Source organism: Mustela erminea, chromosome 16, assembly GCF_009829155.1.
Source record: "Mustela erminea isolate mMusErm1 chromosome 16, mMusErm1.Pri, whole genome shotgun sequence".
Taxonomy (NCBI): Eukaryota; Metazoa; Chordata; class Mammalia; order Carnivora; family Mustelidae; genus Mustela; species Mustela erminea.
This window is the reverse complement of record NC_045629.1, coordinates 18,888,330-18,906,514: the sequence shown is the minus strand read 5'-3', so window position 1 is coordinate 18,906,514 and position 18,185 is coordinate 18,888,330. Positions and strand designations below refer to the sequence as shown.

The window sequence follows — 18,185 nt, the reverse complement described above, 5'->3', positions numbered from 1 at the left end:
GCGCAGTACGAACAAAGAGGACCCGTTCCAGTTTCTGGCATAACGGTAACATGCCCTTCTTCCGGCGGGGAAGGCTATACCATTCTCATACCCAATTATTGTGTTTGTCCTAATTCACACATGTGATTTTCTACGACAGTGCGTTCTCATTTCAGCCACAGGAAGACTTCTCTGTCTCTATTATGTAACCGCTGTTTATATCGTGGCATCCCGAAAGCGTTCCCTCCATCCCCGAATGGTCTGTACCGACTTCACCTCCGGTTCTAGGTGTCATGGCTGCCTCGAGAGACTAGTACGAGTTTGTACCTGTGGTGGGAAGGGTCCGAAGCCCACACCCGGGAACCTAGTGAGGTAAAGTTGCGTCTCGGTTGTGGAGGCGACAACTTCTCCGATTCCTCGGCAATGGCGGCGTCCGGGAGTGGTATGGCTCAGAAAACCTGGGAATTGGCCAACAACATGCAGGAAGCCCAGAGTATCGATGAAATCTACAAATACGACAAGAAACAACAGCAAGAAATACTGGCGGCGAAGCCCTGGACTAAGGAGTGAGGAGGTCCCTGGCGAGACGCAGGGGAGGGAAGGGGCGGCGGGAGTTTAGGACACCCAGGGGGAGTGGGAGTTGCAGAGGGTGGAGAGTTTGTTTTCATGGGCAGGGAGAAGAATATGCCCCTGAGAAATTTTGGTCCTTTTGTCTCCTCAGGTAGAGCCAAAACCCCTCTCGGGGCTTGCTTCAACTCCCCTGTCTCTTTAACCCATTTGATTTCAGAGGATGTAAGAGGAAAAGGACAAGCGAGTATCATCTCATTTCTTATTATCTGTATTGTCATATATATGCCACACACCCTGCTTTAAGTCTTGTGTCGATTTACACCTTGCTGGGACCTTCAGTTTATCTCAGACTGGAGACTGCACCTGTCTTTAAAAACCAGATCAGCCCAGGGGTGTCTAAAATGACTGTGAGCCATCTTTCAGAGCTCTATAATCCATTGTTGACTGCTGATAACTGTTTCAGAAACGAGGCTCCACCTAGTCTCCCAAAACGTTACTCCACCAGATCTCAAGAGCTAGGAATTTTATCCGTAGAGTTTAAAGCTCTTTGCTCCTTAGCAAAAGCCCCTTTTCTCTGGGAGTAATGACAAGTCAAGGACTATTTACCCACAGCAGATTGTGTGAGGGAGAGAGTAGAAAGTAGAAATGGGAGGTAGCAAGGACAGCATGTTTATCAAGTATTTAATATGGGCTGAGCACTGAGCTAGGAATTCCCAAGTGTTATTTAATTTGCATGACAATCGTACTGTATTTTCATTCCTTTTCTTGCAAATAAGAAACAAGTAAATGTAAGTAACTTATTTCATCATCAGACTGAGGCAATGGACTTTTAAGTGAATAACAGACTGAAGTCAAACCTCATGACTGTCACTAGTTAGTTGACTGGCCCTAGGAAATTTGTGTATCTTCATTTTTTATCTATAAAAAGGAATTAAGACCTATCTATTGGTAATATCATAAAGATTAGATGAGATAATATATTTTAAAGGGCCTACAATGTATGTAAGGGGAGCACAATAACTATCTTTTTTTTCTTTTTCCCAATAAATGAAGGAGCCAAGATTTTAATTCATGTCTTGACTCCCAATACCAGGTCTCCATATTTCTCACTTGTGACTGAAATCTGTGGGCAGACATATTAAAAAGGCTTCTCAGGGGAAAAAAAGTTGGGGGGGTGTGGTAGGGGCTTCTCAGAGACATTGACTGACCACATTATTAAAAAGTGCTGTCTGCTTACTTTTATAACATTATACATTTAAGGTTGCTATAGCCTATTAAATATTTGAACACTATCTGCTTGCTTTACTCTCTGATTGTGGCTTAAATATATTCATCCTAGCTCTCCTGGGCTGCATCAGTGACACGGAAGTTGTAATTTTATTCAAGATAGTTTAGTCACATCTACATATGACTAACTGAAACAGTGATGGAAGCAGAAGTAAAGATATTAGAGCTACATTTTCAATTCTGAGGCTGATGGCACAGAAAGTAACACACTTTTTCAAGAGTACTATAGATGGGCTAAAACTAATCACAGCTATCACTTATAAAGTTTTAGTGCGTGTCAGGCAGTAAGCTAAGCATTTTATATACATTATTTCACTTACTTTATTTCCTCCTAACAACAAATCTTTGAAATATTCCTATTTGCAGATGAGGAAATTAAGGCACAAACATGAAGTGGTTATCTCTAAGACTACAGCCAGTGAAAAAGCAGAGTGTAGAGAAATAATCTTTGGAGTCAGGGTAGACTCATTGGAGTCAGGGTAGACTCCAATGTAAGCAGATGGGATGTCAGAGACCACATTTGGATCCATTAGGCGAGAAAGTTAGGCCTGAGAATCTTGAGGCGCAACCATCCAACTAGAGTCAGAATGAGAGATTTGGTGATTCCAAAATTAATTGAGAAAAAGTCTATTGAACTGGTCATGTAATTCCTTTCTACTTGAATAGCATATTTTAAAAATTATTTCACACTTTTCCCTTCCCCTGAAAGGAAATATTTTGCAGGACCCTGACATGTTTATCATTTCCAATCCCCTGCAGGAAAGCTACTTCCTTTTTCTTTTCCACATTCTACACTCTTTCCCCTTGCCATCACTATAAATTGCTTCAATACTTACTTGTAATCTTTACAAAAACTGTCTTTGAAATTATGTTTTATATAAGTTAATTATACTGTGCTTTTGTTTTGTAGCCACCATTACTTTAAGTACTGCAAAATCTCAGCATTGGCTCTACTGAAAATGGTGATGCATGCCAGATCGGGAGGCAACTTAGAAGTGATGGGCTTGATGCTGGGAAAGGTGGACGGTGAAACTATGATCATTATGGACAGTTTTGCTTTGCCTGTGGAGGGCACTGAAACGCGAGTAAATGCTCAGGCTGCTGCATATGAGTACATGGCTGCATATATAGAAAACGCCAAACAGGTAAAAATATTGTTCCTTAAAGATCAGTAACTCTAAATTAAGAGTCTCGTGGTAAGAAACTCTTGAGTTTCTAAACTTAAAACAATCCTCATTACATAAAGTTCATATTTTATTTCCAACAATTTCTATGTAAAATGTGTAAAAGGTTAGCATGCATTTTTTTTTTTAAACTCGTACTCAAGGGGCACCTGGGTGGCCCAGTGGGTTAAGCCTCTGCCTTTGGCTTGGGTCATGATCTCAGGGTTCTGGGTTCGAGCCCCGCATCAGGCTCTCTGCTGAGCTGGGAGCCTGCTTCCTCCTCTCTCTCTCTGCCTGCCTCTCTGCCTACTTGTGATCTCTATCTGTCAAATAAATAAATAAAATCTTTAAAAAAAAACAAAAACAAAAAACTCATACTCAAGAGAGTAGATCTTAAAAGTTTTCATCATAAGAAAAATGTTGTACCTAATGTGCAGTGATGGATGTTAACTACATTTCTTGTGATCATTTTGCAATATATACACACATTGAATCATAGTGTATATCCAAACTAATACAATGTTATACGTCCATATCTCAGTAAAAAAAAAAAAAATTATTTCTCACACTCAGTATCAGATGTATGTTTAAAACCAAAAATTTGGAAATGACCTAAATGTTCCTGAGTATAAAACTGATTAAAGGGGCGCCTGGGTGGCTCAGTGGGTTAAGCCTCTGCCTTTGGCTCAGGTCATGATCTCAGGGTCCTGGGATCGAGCCCCACATCGGGCTCTCTGCTCAGCGGGGAGCCTGCTTCCTCCTCTCTCTCTGCCTGCCTCTCTGCCTACTTGTGATCTCTGTCAAATAAATAAATAAAATCTTTAAAAAAAAAAACTGATTAAATAGATTATGGTATAGCCATACAATGAACTGTAAGCCTGCCTTTAAGAGAAATAAAAATTAAAAAGTAGTTATATCTTTATCTACTTGGAACAAACCCCATGATGTTGTGTTGAGTTGAAAAAGCAGAGTGTAGAGCACTGTATGTGGTATGCTGTTGTGTGTATCTCTCTTAATCTACACATGTGCAAAGAATATGTCCGTAAGATAGGTATTATATAAGCAGTGGTTATAGTGGTTTACATCTGGGTTGAGAAACTGGGTAGTTGGGGGTAACAAGGTAGGAAACAGACTGAATAGCCTTACTCTACTTGTGTCTTGTTAATTTTATTCCTGGAGCTTCAGGTATTGTGCTTTGGGTATTACCTATTGGAAATAATGCTTTTTTAACCTAAAAGCAGCATATGCTATCCACTGTTCTGCATGTTTTCATTTTATCATAATGCTATGTAAGCAGACAAATGACAAGTGTCTTTAAGATTAAACAGAATTCTCAATCTTCTCTGCCTTCTTTGTTAGGTTGGCCGCCTTGAAAATGCAATTGGCTGGTATCACAGCCATCCTGGCTATGGCTGCTGGCTTTCTGGGATTGATGTTAGTACTCAGATGCTCAATCAGCAGTTCCAGGAACCATTTGTAGCAGTAGTAGTAAGTATTTTTACAATCAGTCTTAATTAAGTTCTTCATGAAGATTTATTAAAGCAAATATACAGAGAAATAAAAACTGTAGAACAGTCTGGTGTCATTATGCCTAGGATTGAATCTGAATTCCACCTCCTAGAAGCTGGGACTTCAAACAAGCTACTTATCCTCTCTGTAACTCTTCCCCAACTCTGTAAGATGAGGGTGATCACAGCACCTATGTCTTAGTTCCCTGCAAACCGTAGACATTCAGTAATGTTGACTGAATTGAGTAAGTCAGAAATTGCTAGAGCAGCTCTTGCTATGCTCACAGTGTTTTAGATACAATCCAGGTTACTATGAGAAAGGTAGAAAACTGTTCCTCTAGTAAAAGAAAACTTTTGAAAAAGAGATGAGAAAGTCTTCAGATCACATTCTTAAATAGTATAATAACTAGATCTACTTTCTAAATTAATTATGATAATTCTATACTTAACCACTTTATTCAACTTTGTTGTTATTTGGTTTGGTCAATTTTTTCCAATTATTTTTTCCTGTTATTTGGTTATTTTACTCAGTGTTTGTATGTGTGCATGCATGCATAGTGTTCTATATATGTAGGTAGTTCTAAGTTTAACATTTAAACAAATGGAAGTATATAACAGTTTCATAACTAGCAGATATCAAATACATCTTTCTTATAGATTGACCCAACAAGAACAATATCTGCAGGGAAAGTGAATCTTGGAGCCTTTAGGACATACCCAAAGGTAATTTTTAAAATTCGAAGTCCTTATAATTTTTTAAATGACTTATTTTTAAAGTCATGTTATGGTTAATACCCTGTTTTGTCCTAAACAGTTTGAAAATATTTACAAAATAGCAGTCAACCAATACAAATTGTCTTTAGTAAAAGATAACACATTTGTGTTATATGTTGCTAAGAAAGCAGTTTTCATTTGTTAATAAGTACCTGTGTGCCCATCGTGACATTCTGATAGGTACTAGACCACAAGCTAAATACATCTGTTTCTGTCCCTACAAACTGAAATAGATATTAGCATACGTGTACATCCCCTGACAAGAAAAAAATGAATCTATAAACCAAATCCAACCATTAGCCATCATTGGGGTTGAGAGACAGAATAAGCACCTTTTTGTACTGGAATGTCTAAGTTCAATATGTGACTCCCCAGAATTAATGTTTCTATAAATGGAAAGCTGCGTAGAACGTATGTTTTTTTCTGCATGAGTGTTTGTGTGTGGTTTCTTTTTTAATCTTCTATTTTCTCCATTTTTGTTGAGGGCTACAAACCCCCTGATGAAGGACCTTCTGAGTACCAGACTATCCCACTTAATAAAATAGAAGACTTTGGTGTACACTGCAAACAGTAAGTAATTTTAAGGTGTATGGGATACCACAATCATCATAAGAATCCTTAGTCCAAGCCCTTAATTTCACAGAGGAAAATAAAGGTTCAGATGAAATGCATCTCATAATCCCTTTTAAAATTGTAGTAAGAATACAGAATTTAGGATAATGTTTGAATTTTTTATTAATAATCATTTTAACCGATTATTTGCCTTTCACACAACTATAAATATTGTCAATGTATAAGATACTTAGCCCATTGTTGAAATTAACAACTGAAAAAAGTTGTATTCAGGAGGAACCTGACACCAGCATGTCTGCAAGCTCTCATAGTAACCAAGTTTCATTTGTTTGTTTATGAGAGCACAAGAGCAAGGGGGAAGGGCAGAGAGAGAAGCAGACTCCCCCTACCCCCACCACTACCACCACCGAGCAGGAAGCCCAACACAGGGTTCTATCCCAGGACCCCAAGATCATGACCTGAGCTGAAAGCAGCCTCTTTAACCAACTGCGCCACCCAGATGCCCCTCAAGTTCCGTTTAGTAAAACTTCATCCTAAGCATTTTCACTCCAAAATTTAAAAAAACCATTCTAAAACCAATGAATTATATACTTCTTTAAAATAGTGAATATTGTATGGTGAGTGCTGGGAAGTGTGTAAGCCTGATGATTCACAGACCTGTACCCCTGGGGCAAATAATACAGTATATGTTAATAAAAATAATTAATAAAAAAAAAGAAAATAGTGAATGTTAAGGTATATGAATTACATCTCAAGTTTTAAAAGTATTAAGCCAGTGAAAACAGTTTTATCCTTCTGAATATATCTTGCCGCATCACATTGACCTTCCCACCATATTCTGGAGCCTGAACCAAAGCACTGGCCTTCTAACTAGTCTTCCAGTTCTTCTGTTCACCCCTTTAAAGGTCTTTTGTCAGCCAAATTGATTCTGTTAAAATGTAAGTGAGGCCATATTCCTCCTCCTCCAGAATGATTTCCTGTATCACCAAAAATAAGATCCATAGTCCTTTTGATGGACTAACAGCCCTATGTGATCTGACCCATACTACCTCTGAGCTCATCTCCTATCACTAAATCTTTGCTCTCTCCAGTCCAGTCACAAGGGCCTCCTCATGGTTGTCAGAAGTGCCAGGCAACTTTCTGCCTCAGGGCCTTTGCATTTGCTGTTCCCTCTTCTGAGAAAATTGTTCCTATTTCCACGTGGCTCACTGACTACTTCAATCATGGAGTATCTGTTTAAGGGTCACCTTAACAGAGAATGTTTACTGGTCACCCTGTCTAAAATAACACCTTCCAGTCAGTCACTGTGTTTCAGTTTCCCTGCTTTTATTTTTCTTCTTAGCACTTACCATTCTGGTATGTTTTTGATTCCTTGTTATTGACCCCTTTAGAATGTGAACTTCATTACAATAAACTTAGTTCACTGCTGTAGACTAACATTTAAATCAGACATGGCACATAAAAGGGTGGGCATCCCCCCAAAAATGTTACCTAAATGATTAGGGTCCCCTTTTCTCCATACCGCCTATCCAAACTTCTAGGAATACATCTTATTCTTCCGTTCAGAAATTCTTAGAAAATTCTAGAATTTCTAAAATTGAGTTATAAGATATATCAGTCATCCCTTACATACATCAGGGGGAAAAAAAAGATTATTTTTTATTTTTCAGTTAGAGACTTGGGATTAAATCACATAATTTGCCCTATTGGAAAAAAATTCTTTAAAGAAGACAAAAATTTAAACCATTCTAGTTTGGGAGAATTGCTCCTAAGCATGGAAACACTTTTGCTGTGATACTTTCTCAGCGTAAAAGTAAATTTTTTTCATTTATATTGAGTTATAGTGATAGAAAAAGCTTATACCTTTAATACCTACGCTACTTATTACACTACCAACAGCAGTTTTTGAAAGAAAAAAGACTGAGGCAGTCTATGCTTTCTGTATCCAAACAAACCTACATTTCCTATTTTACTAAAATAGAAGCCCATCAGAGAAGAAGAGCCACTTTCTAGCAATCTACATTGTTAGAGCCTAGAATTTTGAATCTGAAATTACTTAGATATCCAAAGATAATCTCTTAGGATCAATTCCTGAATAAGAGAGAATAAATTCTTTCCTAGGGAAAATAAGGGGCTTGATTTATTTTTGTTTAAAATCTTTAATGAAACATAGTGCCAAGGCTGAAAGAGTGGGGTTTGGGGCAGCCTGCTTATAGATCCATTTCCGAACTTATTTGGTAATAAGGTATGACGTCCAGTTTATATTGGTCTTTCTTTCCTGCCTTAAATCCCACATCATATTGCACACCCAAAGTCTGTTTAAAATAAAGAATATAATGTAGATATTAAATATTTTTAACTTTGAAGGACCTTAGTGAAAATAGGACACAGGGGTTGTTTTGTTTTGTTTTTTTTGTTTTTTTAAGTTAGCTTGTATGTTATCAGTGTTACGCAGGAGCATGGTTTAAAGAGTAAAATGGTTCTATGAAACTTATTATGAAAAATAACAATTTGGGACGCCTGGGTGGCTCAGTTGGTTAAGCAGCTGCCTTCGGCTCAGGTCATGATCCCAGCGTCCTGGGATCGAGTCCCACATCAGGCTCCTTGCTCCACGGGGAGTCTGCTTCTCCCTCTGACTCTGCCTTCCACTCTGTCTGCCTGTGCTCGCTCTCCCTCTGAAAAATAAATAAATAAAATCTTTAAAAAAAATAAAAAATAAAAAAAAATAACAATTTGTACCATTCCCTTTCCCATCCCCCAGAGGCAGTCACATAAACTATTATAGTTATTCCTATATGTATTTACCCCATATCTTCAAACAATGTGCTGATAGCGCTACTTCTTTCTATTCTAGACAGTATCTATTATTGACTTCCCATACAGAAGATGAGGTTTTAGCTCCCCAAGTAATTTTGAATGTTCTTCTTGTTTTCAACTCTACTACTGAGATTTGCAGCTAATCACTACATATTAGACAAAAAATTTCATTGCATCAGCCTCTGGTATTAAAACAGTAATTACGTTAACATCCATTAATTTTATTTTTTTTATTTTATTTATTTATTTGACAGACAGAGATCACAAGTAGACAGAGAGGCAGACAGAGAGAGAGGAAGGGAAACAGGCTCCCTGCTGAGCCTGTGATGTGGGGCTCAGTCTCAGGACTCTGGGATCATAACCTGAGCCAAAGGCAGAGGCTTTAACCCACTGAGCCACCCAGGCGCCCCGATCCATTAATTTTAAAACAAACTCTATAGAACTTCGTTTGAGTTCTCTTATTTTCCATCCTTTATAAATCCAAATGTCTATTGCTATATTCATCTCTCATTTCTTTTTTTTTCCTCAAGTACCAGAGATACAGCCCCCTGCTTTCTAAAGCTGACCTTTTCTACTTGAGCCCCTCATCCCCTCCCCATACCTAACTCCCTTACTCCTGGGATCTTACTTCTTAAATACTCTCTTAAATGTCTACAGTCTGCATGTAAAAATAAAACTATGAGAGTTTTGATAGTAGATACAACTTTTCATATCCTTTCTCTGCCACTTACTAACTAGCTTTGAGTAAAATCTTTTCTGTCTGAACATTTCTTTGTCTACAGACTGGGAATAATAAATGCTTTATGTGTATGGTTATAAGAAAGACTAAATGAAAATGAATGTAAAGCATCCAGAACGTAATAGGTGCTCAAGAAATATGCTGTTCACCTGCACATTTCATTAGCCATGTCCTGTCCATCTTGAGATCCGCATAGGTATCTTAATCTTGAAAAGACCCTCACTTAATTCTGATGTCCTCAAATTCTTACTCTTTTTTAATTTCTTCACTCACTCCTGAATTAATTCAACAAGAATTTCTTATGGTGTCCACCTGTCTTTTATCTTTTGCACCACTAACCTGCATCTGAGCCTTTCTTCATATCTGCTGCACTACGATAGTATCCTTTATGGTCTCCCTGCCTACTACTGTTTCTCTGAAACACATCCTATCGTAAACACCTCTTTGGCCCTATCATTGCTCTGCTCAAATATCTTCCGAGTCCCCACTATCTAGAAGATAAAGTTTAAATTTATTTTTTTAAGTTTTTATTAAGTTCTAGTTAACATACAGTGTAATATTAGTTTCAGGTGTATAATCCAGTGATCAGCATTTCCATACAACATCAGGTGCTCATGACAAGTGCAGTCCTTAATCCCCATCACCTATCTAACTCATCCCTCCACCCATGAAGTTTAAATTTTATTACCTTTTGTGTAATATCTTCTACCAAATAGATCCCAACAAAGCTTTCTAGGTTCCCCTCATATAGTTATTCTGCTGTTGCTTAACTGTCCAGCCAAAGTGATTTATTTACTGTTCCTTTTATGACTTTCCTGCTTATAAGTCAGTGCTGCTTGCTTAATGCCCTCCTTGCTGTCAGCATACGCGCACATAGACTCATGTAAGGGTTACTCTCAGTCCCGCCTTCTCCCTAGGACTTCTCAGGCAATTCTGTCTACACTGAGAGTACTCAGTATCTCTAACATTTAATTGGTGGTGGCTAATTCTATATGTGCCCTAGAGCATCACTGTTATTCACTATATATCATTATATTTAATTTTTTGTGGATTCATACCACATTTCCCCTATAAATAGTATTAAGCTCCTTAAGGTTAAAAAAAAAAAAAGTCTCTTGTTTCTTTGTATCTATTGATGTACAGAACCTAGTGAGTATTTAAATATTTATTACTTTAAAAATACATGTTTTTCATACATTTAACCAAATATTTCATGAGCTTACTGGTTATAAATTAGGCACCTTTGAAAGTAGTATTTTTTTTAGGCACTCTAAGGATTCTACTTTGAGGTTTGCTTTCCAAAAAGCAATATATCCTGGGCACCTGGGTGGCTCAGTGGGTTAAGCCTCTTGCCTTCGGCTCAGGTCATGATCTCAGGGTCCTGGGATTGAGCCCCGAGTTGGGCTCTCTGCTCAGCAGGGAGCCTGCTTCCCCCTCTTTCTTTGCCTGCCTCTCTGCCTACTTGTGATCTCTCTCTCTCTGTATCAAATAAATAAATAAAATCTTAAAAAAAAAAAAAAAACAATAGATCCTAATTAGGGGATTAGAAGGAAGAAATGGGAAAGCCACATGTCATTTTCAGTATTTTTAAAAGCCTACCAAAAATTACCATTGACCCTAGAAAAGCAGTTCATTAAGTTTATGTGCTTTTTGGCTAGAATTTATGAACTCAATAACATGGATAAACATACGTCATTCAGAAGTTCTGACTAATTGTTAAGTTTTGGGGAATGCTGGACTCTATAGTGGGAAGAAATTTAACACAAGAAAGTTTAGTTAATAGAAGATTTAAAACCATGCCTCTGAAGCGTAAGGAAGCCATACCTATTATTCTATTGGACTAAAAACTAAAACAGAACTATTTGGATATAAAATGTAATACACTTAAATTTGGCCATAACTTTTATATGAAATGGTTGAATTTTTTTTTTAGCTTACTAAACTTGTCCTTTTGTTTCCTAGATACTATGCCTTAGAAGTCTCATATTTCAAATCCTCATTGGATCGCAAATTGCTTGAGCTTTTGTGGAATAAATACTGGGTGAATACGCTGAGTTCCTCTAGTTTGCTTACTGTAAGTACTGTATTTCCAAGGAATGCATTTGAATTTTATCTAAGCTACATAAGTTGTTTAATATCCGAAACTTTTTCCTGGAAAGGTTATACCTGACTTAGCCAAGACACCAGGGCTGGGATAGATTCTGCACATGACCAGAGCTGGATTGGGATACTAGGTGAAGCCAAGATCTGTGTCATGTGGCATTGAGATTAAGTCCAAGTGACAAATATAGGTGGCCAGATGAAAGGGAAATCTGCCCCTTCCTTAAAGCGACAGAGAGAAAAATACAAATATTGTTTTTTGTTGTGTCAAGGGCCTCAGGTAGGACCCCAGTTACAAGTGACAGGAGACGCATCCAAGCCGGCCTAATCAAAAAAGAGAATCTTTTAAGCTGTGAAGTCCAGGAGTAGGGCTTACTACAGGCAAGTTTGCACTGAAACAGTATTGTGAGATCTTTGTCATTCTGTCTCAGCTTTGATTCTATCAGTCAGCTTCAGTTTTGGGCTTCTTGTGAAAACAAGATTGCAGGGGCTCCTGCGTGGCACCTGGGGTTAAGTGTCCAACTCTTGGTTTTGGCTCAGGTCCTGATGTCAGGGTCATGAGATTGATCCCAGTTTGGGCTCTCAGCTCAGTGCAGAGTCTGCTTGAGATTCAGTTTCCCTCTCCTCTCCCTTTCCTGCTCATGCTGTCTCTTAAATAAATAAATCTTTTAAAAAGGGGCGGGGGGGACAAGATGGCTGCATTAACTTCAGGCCTCCCGGCCTCTCATTTTCACATTCAAAACAGAAGATCAGAATACACATAGTCACGCAAAACTCCAGGCAAAACCTCATTGTGTCTGAGGTTTGTTTAGGTCACATGCCCATCTTAAAGCTCTGGGCCAAGGGAATGAGCACCATGAGTGGCTGTGTCAAGGCAAGTACTTCACTGCTTGGGCTGGGCTAGAAGAAACTCAGGAGCACATGGACTAAGAATTAGGAAGCGTCGTCCCCAGAAGGAAATCAGAATATCATTAACTTAAAATAGCAGATGCTGGGCAACAAAAAATAAGATAAAATAAATCACTGAATTTTTTCAAATATATCATTAAAAAACATAACTTAGAAGGATATTTATTTTACAAGCTTCTACTGGAGCTTAGTCACAAACAGTTGCTTTTCCTTTTTTTTTCTTTAAAGTAGGCTACCTCACATAGTACAGAATAGCATAATGGTTAGAATCACAAAATTTGGTACAAGGTAAACTCATTTCAAAAAGAACTCTGGCACTTTACTAGATGTGTGTGACCTTCAGAAAGTTATTTAATGAGACTAAGCCTATTCTTGGGTTCGGTGATAACAGTACCTACCTACATCATTAAGTACCATGACAGTTAAATGAAATTCTTTATGTAAATCAGTTAACAAAGTGCCTGGCATATAATAAAGCCTCTGCAAGTTACTATTTTTTGTTTGGTTCATTTCTTTGTTCATAGGAAAAGGCCTCACTTGAGCATAATTTCTGTGATTCTATTATTTACTTTAAAGATTTTATTTAGAGAGAGAGCCTGAGCAGGGGGAGCGGGAGAGAGAGAGTCCCAAGCAGACTCCCTGCTGAGCACAAAGCCCAACAGAGGGCTCAGTCCCATGACTCTGAGATCATGACCCAAGCTGAAGCCAAGTTAGACACTTAACTGACTGAGCCACCCAGGCAACCCTTTCTATGATTTTAAAAAGAGTTCTGACAGACTTCTTATTCTTACTTTGTAACCTTAACAGTCAGAAGTAGCAAATTAGAAGGAAGGAAAGTGATCATTATAGCAAACATTTATTAAGTGCTGCTTTTGTGCCATATACTGCTAAATGCTTTGTGTGTATTGTTTCCTTAGAGGCAAGTATACTGATGAGAACCAGAAGTGACATATATTGGCAGAGGGAAAAAAACACTAAGACCAGAGCAGTCTGAACCTTTCTTTGCCTAAAGGCAAACAGCTCTACCTACTCAGCCAGCCAATGGCTATCCCTGTATTCCAGCACTGCATATGTTGAGGACATTAATAATCAAGAAGAGGTTAAATTAGGTTAAATTGTATTTTCTTCTTTTTTGTGGTTGTATATATGGTTCATTACAGCATTTTAAGAAAAAATTTATAGGGCTCCTGAGTGGCTCAGTCGGCTAAGCATCTGCTTTCAGCTCGGGTCACGATCCTAGGATCAAGCCCCTCGTTGGGCTCCCTGCTCAGCAGGGAGCCCACTTCTCCTCTCTTTCTGCTCCTCCCTCCCTCATGTACACACTCTCTCTATCTCAAATAATCTTAAAAATTTTTTAAAAAGAAAAAATTCATAAACGTATGTTCAGTGCATCTCTTTCTCCAGAGAGATGTACAAGTTGAACTTGTACATTGTCTTACAGATTGAGTAAATAGAGTAATGTACTAGTTGTTGCCAAGTTGTTTATTTAACCTTCACTCTTTTTTGAAGATAAGGGAAAGAAAATGGAACATATACTTCATAATGCATCTTAGTGAAAAGTTGTTTTGCATTTTAGACCACAACATTTTAAAAAAGAAAACCCATAAAAATGCTCAAGTGCTTAATGCTTAAGTGTACATATATAACTGTTAAAGTTTTTCTTTTTAAAAAGTATGAAATATTAAGGGACAAATGGTATTTATAGGTGTGTGTAAGCATATAGCAATACTCTAAAATATAACCAGGATTACAGATTATAGGTGTTTCCTTTCCTCTTTACTTTGCTCTACATTTTCCAAATTGTCTGTAGTAACTATTACTTTATAATCAGAAAACCTAAGATAAATGTTACTTTTTAAAAATAGTTCAGTATTAAATGCTGAAATTTCAACAAGAACAAATAATAAAATTAGCTAATAGTTATTAAGCCATTACCAGTTGCCAAGGACAGTCCTAAGAGCTTTATATACATTACTCCATATACATTACTTAATTTAGTCTTCATGATAGCCTTAATGTAGAAATTATCACTATCCTCTCCCCAATTTTCAGAAGACAACTTAAAGGCACAGAAAACTAGGGAGTTTTCCCAAGGCCTCCCAGCTAATCTGCAGCAGGACCAAAGCTGAGACTCTGGCCTATGTACTTCACAGCCTCTCATAATAACAAGAATTAGATTAATGAGTCAAAAAGAATTCCAGATTTAATCTTGAAATTATAAAGGGGAGGAAAACTCCACACTCGAACTGCTTGAACTTTGGAGTCAGTTTGTACAAGTAAATCTCATTTCTTACTTCAGTGACTATCACACTTAAATTTCATGGTGGAATTCTTTGTAAATGAAATGTTCTAAGAAAAAAAAATTACATTAAAATAAATAAATAAATAAATATATATATATATATATATATATATATATATATATGCACACACACACTGACACAATGCCATTTTCCCTACAGAATGCAGACTATACCACTGGTCAGGTCTTTGATTTGTCTGAAAAATTAGAACAGTCAGAAGCCCAGCTGGGACGAGGGAGTTTCATGTTGGGTTTAGAAACACATGACAGAAAGTCAGAAGACAAACTTGCCAAAGCTACAAGAGACAGGTAAGAGCAAATCTGTTCCTACCTCTAACTAGTTCTTTTTATTTCAGAATTTGCACCTTATAATTGGATTCAAATTCCTTATGTTTCAACTTATTTACAACTTAGAATGGTACCTGAATGTTGATTTCTTGGGACCTTTAAGAGTTGTCAAATGCAAATTTTAGCTTAGAAAATTTAGATTAAAACATTTAAGGTTTAAAGATCTAGGTAATGTATTATTAAAAAACTGCCAGTCATCTTTTCTAGATGTAGCTAGAAAGTGTGCTGAAGAAAACCAATCCATCACTGGATCTTTTAAAAAAAAAAAAAGAGGGTGGTTTGGTTATAGACATTGGGGAAGGTATGTGTTATGGTGAGTGCTGTGAAGTGTGTAAGCCTGATGATTCACAGACCTATACCCCTGGGGCAACTAATATATTATATGTTAATTTAAAAAAAAATCTGCAAAAGGACATCCAAATCTATTCTAACTTAATTGTCTTTTGAGGGATTATATTGAGATTTCTTAAATTTATCAAACTTATTTTTATGAAGCTTTAAACCCCTAAATATAAAAGAAATGACTGCATTTCTCTTAAGTTATTCTTCTGAAATTATCTTAATACAGTAATTTAGTATCCCAAATTACACTATCAAGAATTTGTTAGGAACAAACTTGGAATGTTTTCTCTGATAACTTACGAAGTAATCAGGTGGCCCTTCAGATGCATAGAGGATTGGAAAGACCACCTAAATAGCATGTGCTTTCATATAAGTTTGAACTTTAATATGATAATTAGCTGCAGAGAATAAGGGAAAATTATGTTGACATCTATATAAACTGATACCTTGGTATCCATCTTCAGAAAAATTGAACTGGTCAGGAGGACAGAAAAGAGAGATGGGAAGGTAAAGTGTGTTAGGAGCAGAAGCCATCTTGGGTTAAATTATCTTATTCTTTTCCATGAATTTTTAGAAGGTATAAAGCTAGTGACCTGGTTAAAAATTTAATCTTTCTTTAATATTAGGTCTCATTTTTTTATGAGTGTATGCTTTTGCTTATCTATTTTTATATCATTTGTGATTTATAATTTTATCTACATTTACACCTCAGTTTCTTAGCAAGCAAAAATTTCACAATGGTAATGTCTCTAATTATATAAGAAGAAAAGTAGGAAGGACAAAAGTAGTAGTAAACAGGTAGAGTATTTTCCTTTTGTGGGTAACTTTATAAAAATTGTATCTCTTCTAAATGTTGTGGGGTTTTACTGTTTTTTGCTTTTTAATTTTTATCAGTTTTAAAACCTAAGTCCTTCACCCACTGACTTCGACCTTTAATTGTTTGAAGGATGTTTATGATTATTTTGGGGGAAAAAGCATAGTATTCTTTAAATTAATCTCTTTTTTAATAATTCTAAGTAATAAACAATAAGGAGTAAGATTGTAATGTAATATCAGAATCAGTCTGTAATGAAGAATTATATATAACTTCAGTCACCTTCCAAAACGGAGCTTTTCCCAAAACTGTTGATAAGTAACAAAATCAACTATTGTAAATTATATCAAATTTTATACTGCTCTGTTGTGAAGCTTCTAGTAAGTGTAGTTGACTCTTGAACAATGTGGGTTTGAACTGCATGGATATGCTTATATGTGGGGGTTTTTTTTAGTACAGTATTTGAATACAGTACAGTAATATAAATGTAGATTTAAATACTTCTCTGTAGCTTAGTTTTTTGTAAGAATAGAGTATATAATATATGTAATGTACAAAATATGTGTTAATCAACTGTTTATGTTACTGTTAAGCTTCCCTTAATACTAATCTCTTAGTAGTTAAGTTTTGGGGGAGTCAAAAGTTACATGTGAGGGGTGCCTGGGTGGCTCAGTGGGTTGAGGCCTCTGCCTTCGGCTCAGGTCATGATCCCAGGGTCCTGGGATCAGGCCCCGCATCGGGCTCTCTGCTCCGCGGGGAGCCTGCTTCCTCCTCTCTCTGCCTGCCTCTCTGCTTACTTGTGATTTCTCTCTGTCAAATAAATAAATAAAATCTTTAAAAAAAAAAGTTACATGTGAATTTTCAACCAAGTGGAAGATTTGGTACCCTTAACTCTCATGTTGTTCAAGGTTCAACTGTAATGAAATGGTTAAAAGACATGATGAAGGCTAAAAATCACAAGAGTAAACTGTAAATTGTGGTTCATGGAGTATAAATAGAACTGAAAATCATTATTGGGGGTACAAGGATGGAAATGGAGGGGAGGGAACTTGCATATTCAAAACAGTTTTAATGTTCTTATGACATTATGTGATGTGTTTTTTCTTTCCAGCTGCAAAACTACCATAGAAGCTATCCATGGATTGATGTCTCAGGTTATTAAGGATAAACTGTTTAATCAAATTAACATCTCTTAAACAATCACTAAGTAGTACTTTTGACTGAAAGCCAGTATGAGAAAAATACTCAAGTAACACTTTAAAACCAGTTACCAAAAATCTGATTAGAAGTATAAGGTGCTCTGAAGTGTCCTGAATATTAACATCGTGTAATAAAGCTCTTTAAAATGAAATTGTTCTTCCGTTATTTTGTGGGAGCAGTTACATTATTTTTCTAGTATCCTTTAATGTTCTTGACTGTAAGAGAAAGAAATACATTGGCTATTGTGGACGTTACTGTTATGAACATTGGAGTGCATATGGCCCTTCTTTTCATTACATCTGTATCTTTGGGGTAAATACCCAGTAGAGCAATTGCTGGGTCATAGGGTAGCTCTATTTTTAATTTTTTGAGGAACCTCCACATTGTTTTCCAAAGTGACTGCACCAATTTGCATTCCTACTAAGAGTGTAAGAAGGTTCCCCTTCCCCCACAACTTCTCCAACATTGTTGTTTCTTCCCTTGTGGAAAGAGCTAAGATGCCCTTCGGCAGACAAATGGATAAAGATGTGGTCCATATATACAATGGAATATTACTCAGCCATCAGAAAGGATGAATACCCAACTTTTGCATCAACTTGGATGGGACTGGAGGAGATTATGCTAAGTGAAATAAGTCAAACAGAGAAAGTCAATTATCATATGGTTTCACTTATTTATGGAACATAATAGCATGAAGGACATTAGGAGAAGGGAAAAATGAAGGGGGAGAAATCAGAGTGGGAGACAAACGATAAGAGAC

General features: G+C 37.0%; 1 protein-coding gene across 4 annotated transcripts; it reads left to right on the top strand.

Moving 5' to 3' along the window:
- Positions 1 to 80: 80 nt before the first annotated feature.
- On the top strand, positions 81 to 17,576 carry COPS5 (COP9 signalosome subunit 5). 4 transcript variants are annotated; one of them, XM_032315821.1, is made up of 9 exons: positions 442 to 545; positions 701 to 789; positions 2,747 to 2,981; positions 4,359 to 4,487; positions 5,165 to 5,230; positions 5,766 to 5,851; positions 11,373 to 11,484; positions 14,882 to 15,030; positions 17,337 to 17,576. In XM_032315821.1, exons 3-9 carry the CDS (start codon positions 2,796 to 2,798, stop codon positions 17,419 to 17,421), a joined length of 813 nt encoding a protein of 270 aa, XP_032171712.1. In that variant the 5' UTR covers positions 442 to 545; positions 701 to 789; positions 2,747 to 2,795; the 3' UTR covers positions 17,422 to 17,576. The 4 variants fall into 4 exon arrangements, with proteins under 4 accessions (XP_032171710.1, XP_032171713.1, XP_032171712.1 ...); XM_032315820.1 differs by having other exon boundaries at positions 701 to 793; XM_032315819.1 differs by lacking the exon at positions 701 to 789 and having other exon boundaries at positions 81 to 545.
- Positions 17,577 to 18,185: the final 609 nt, after the last annotated feature.

Coding starts and splice junctions, on each gene's coding strand:
- COPS5 (XM_032315819.1), top strand. CDS start 403: ATGGCGGCGTCCGGGAGTGGTATGGCTCAGAAAACCTGGGAATTGGCC. Junction 546..2,746: donor GCGAAGCCCTGGACTAAGGA/GTGAGGAGGTCC, acceptor TTTGTTTTGTAG/CCACCATTACTTTAAGTACT. Junction 2,982..4,358: donor ATATAGAAAACGCCAAACAG/GTAAAAATATTG, acceptor CTTCTTTGTTAG/GTTGGCCGCCTTGAAAATGC.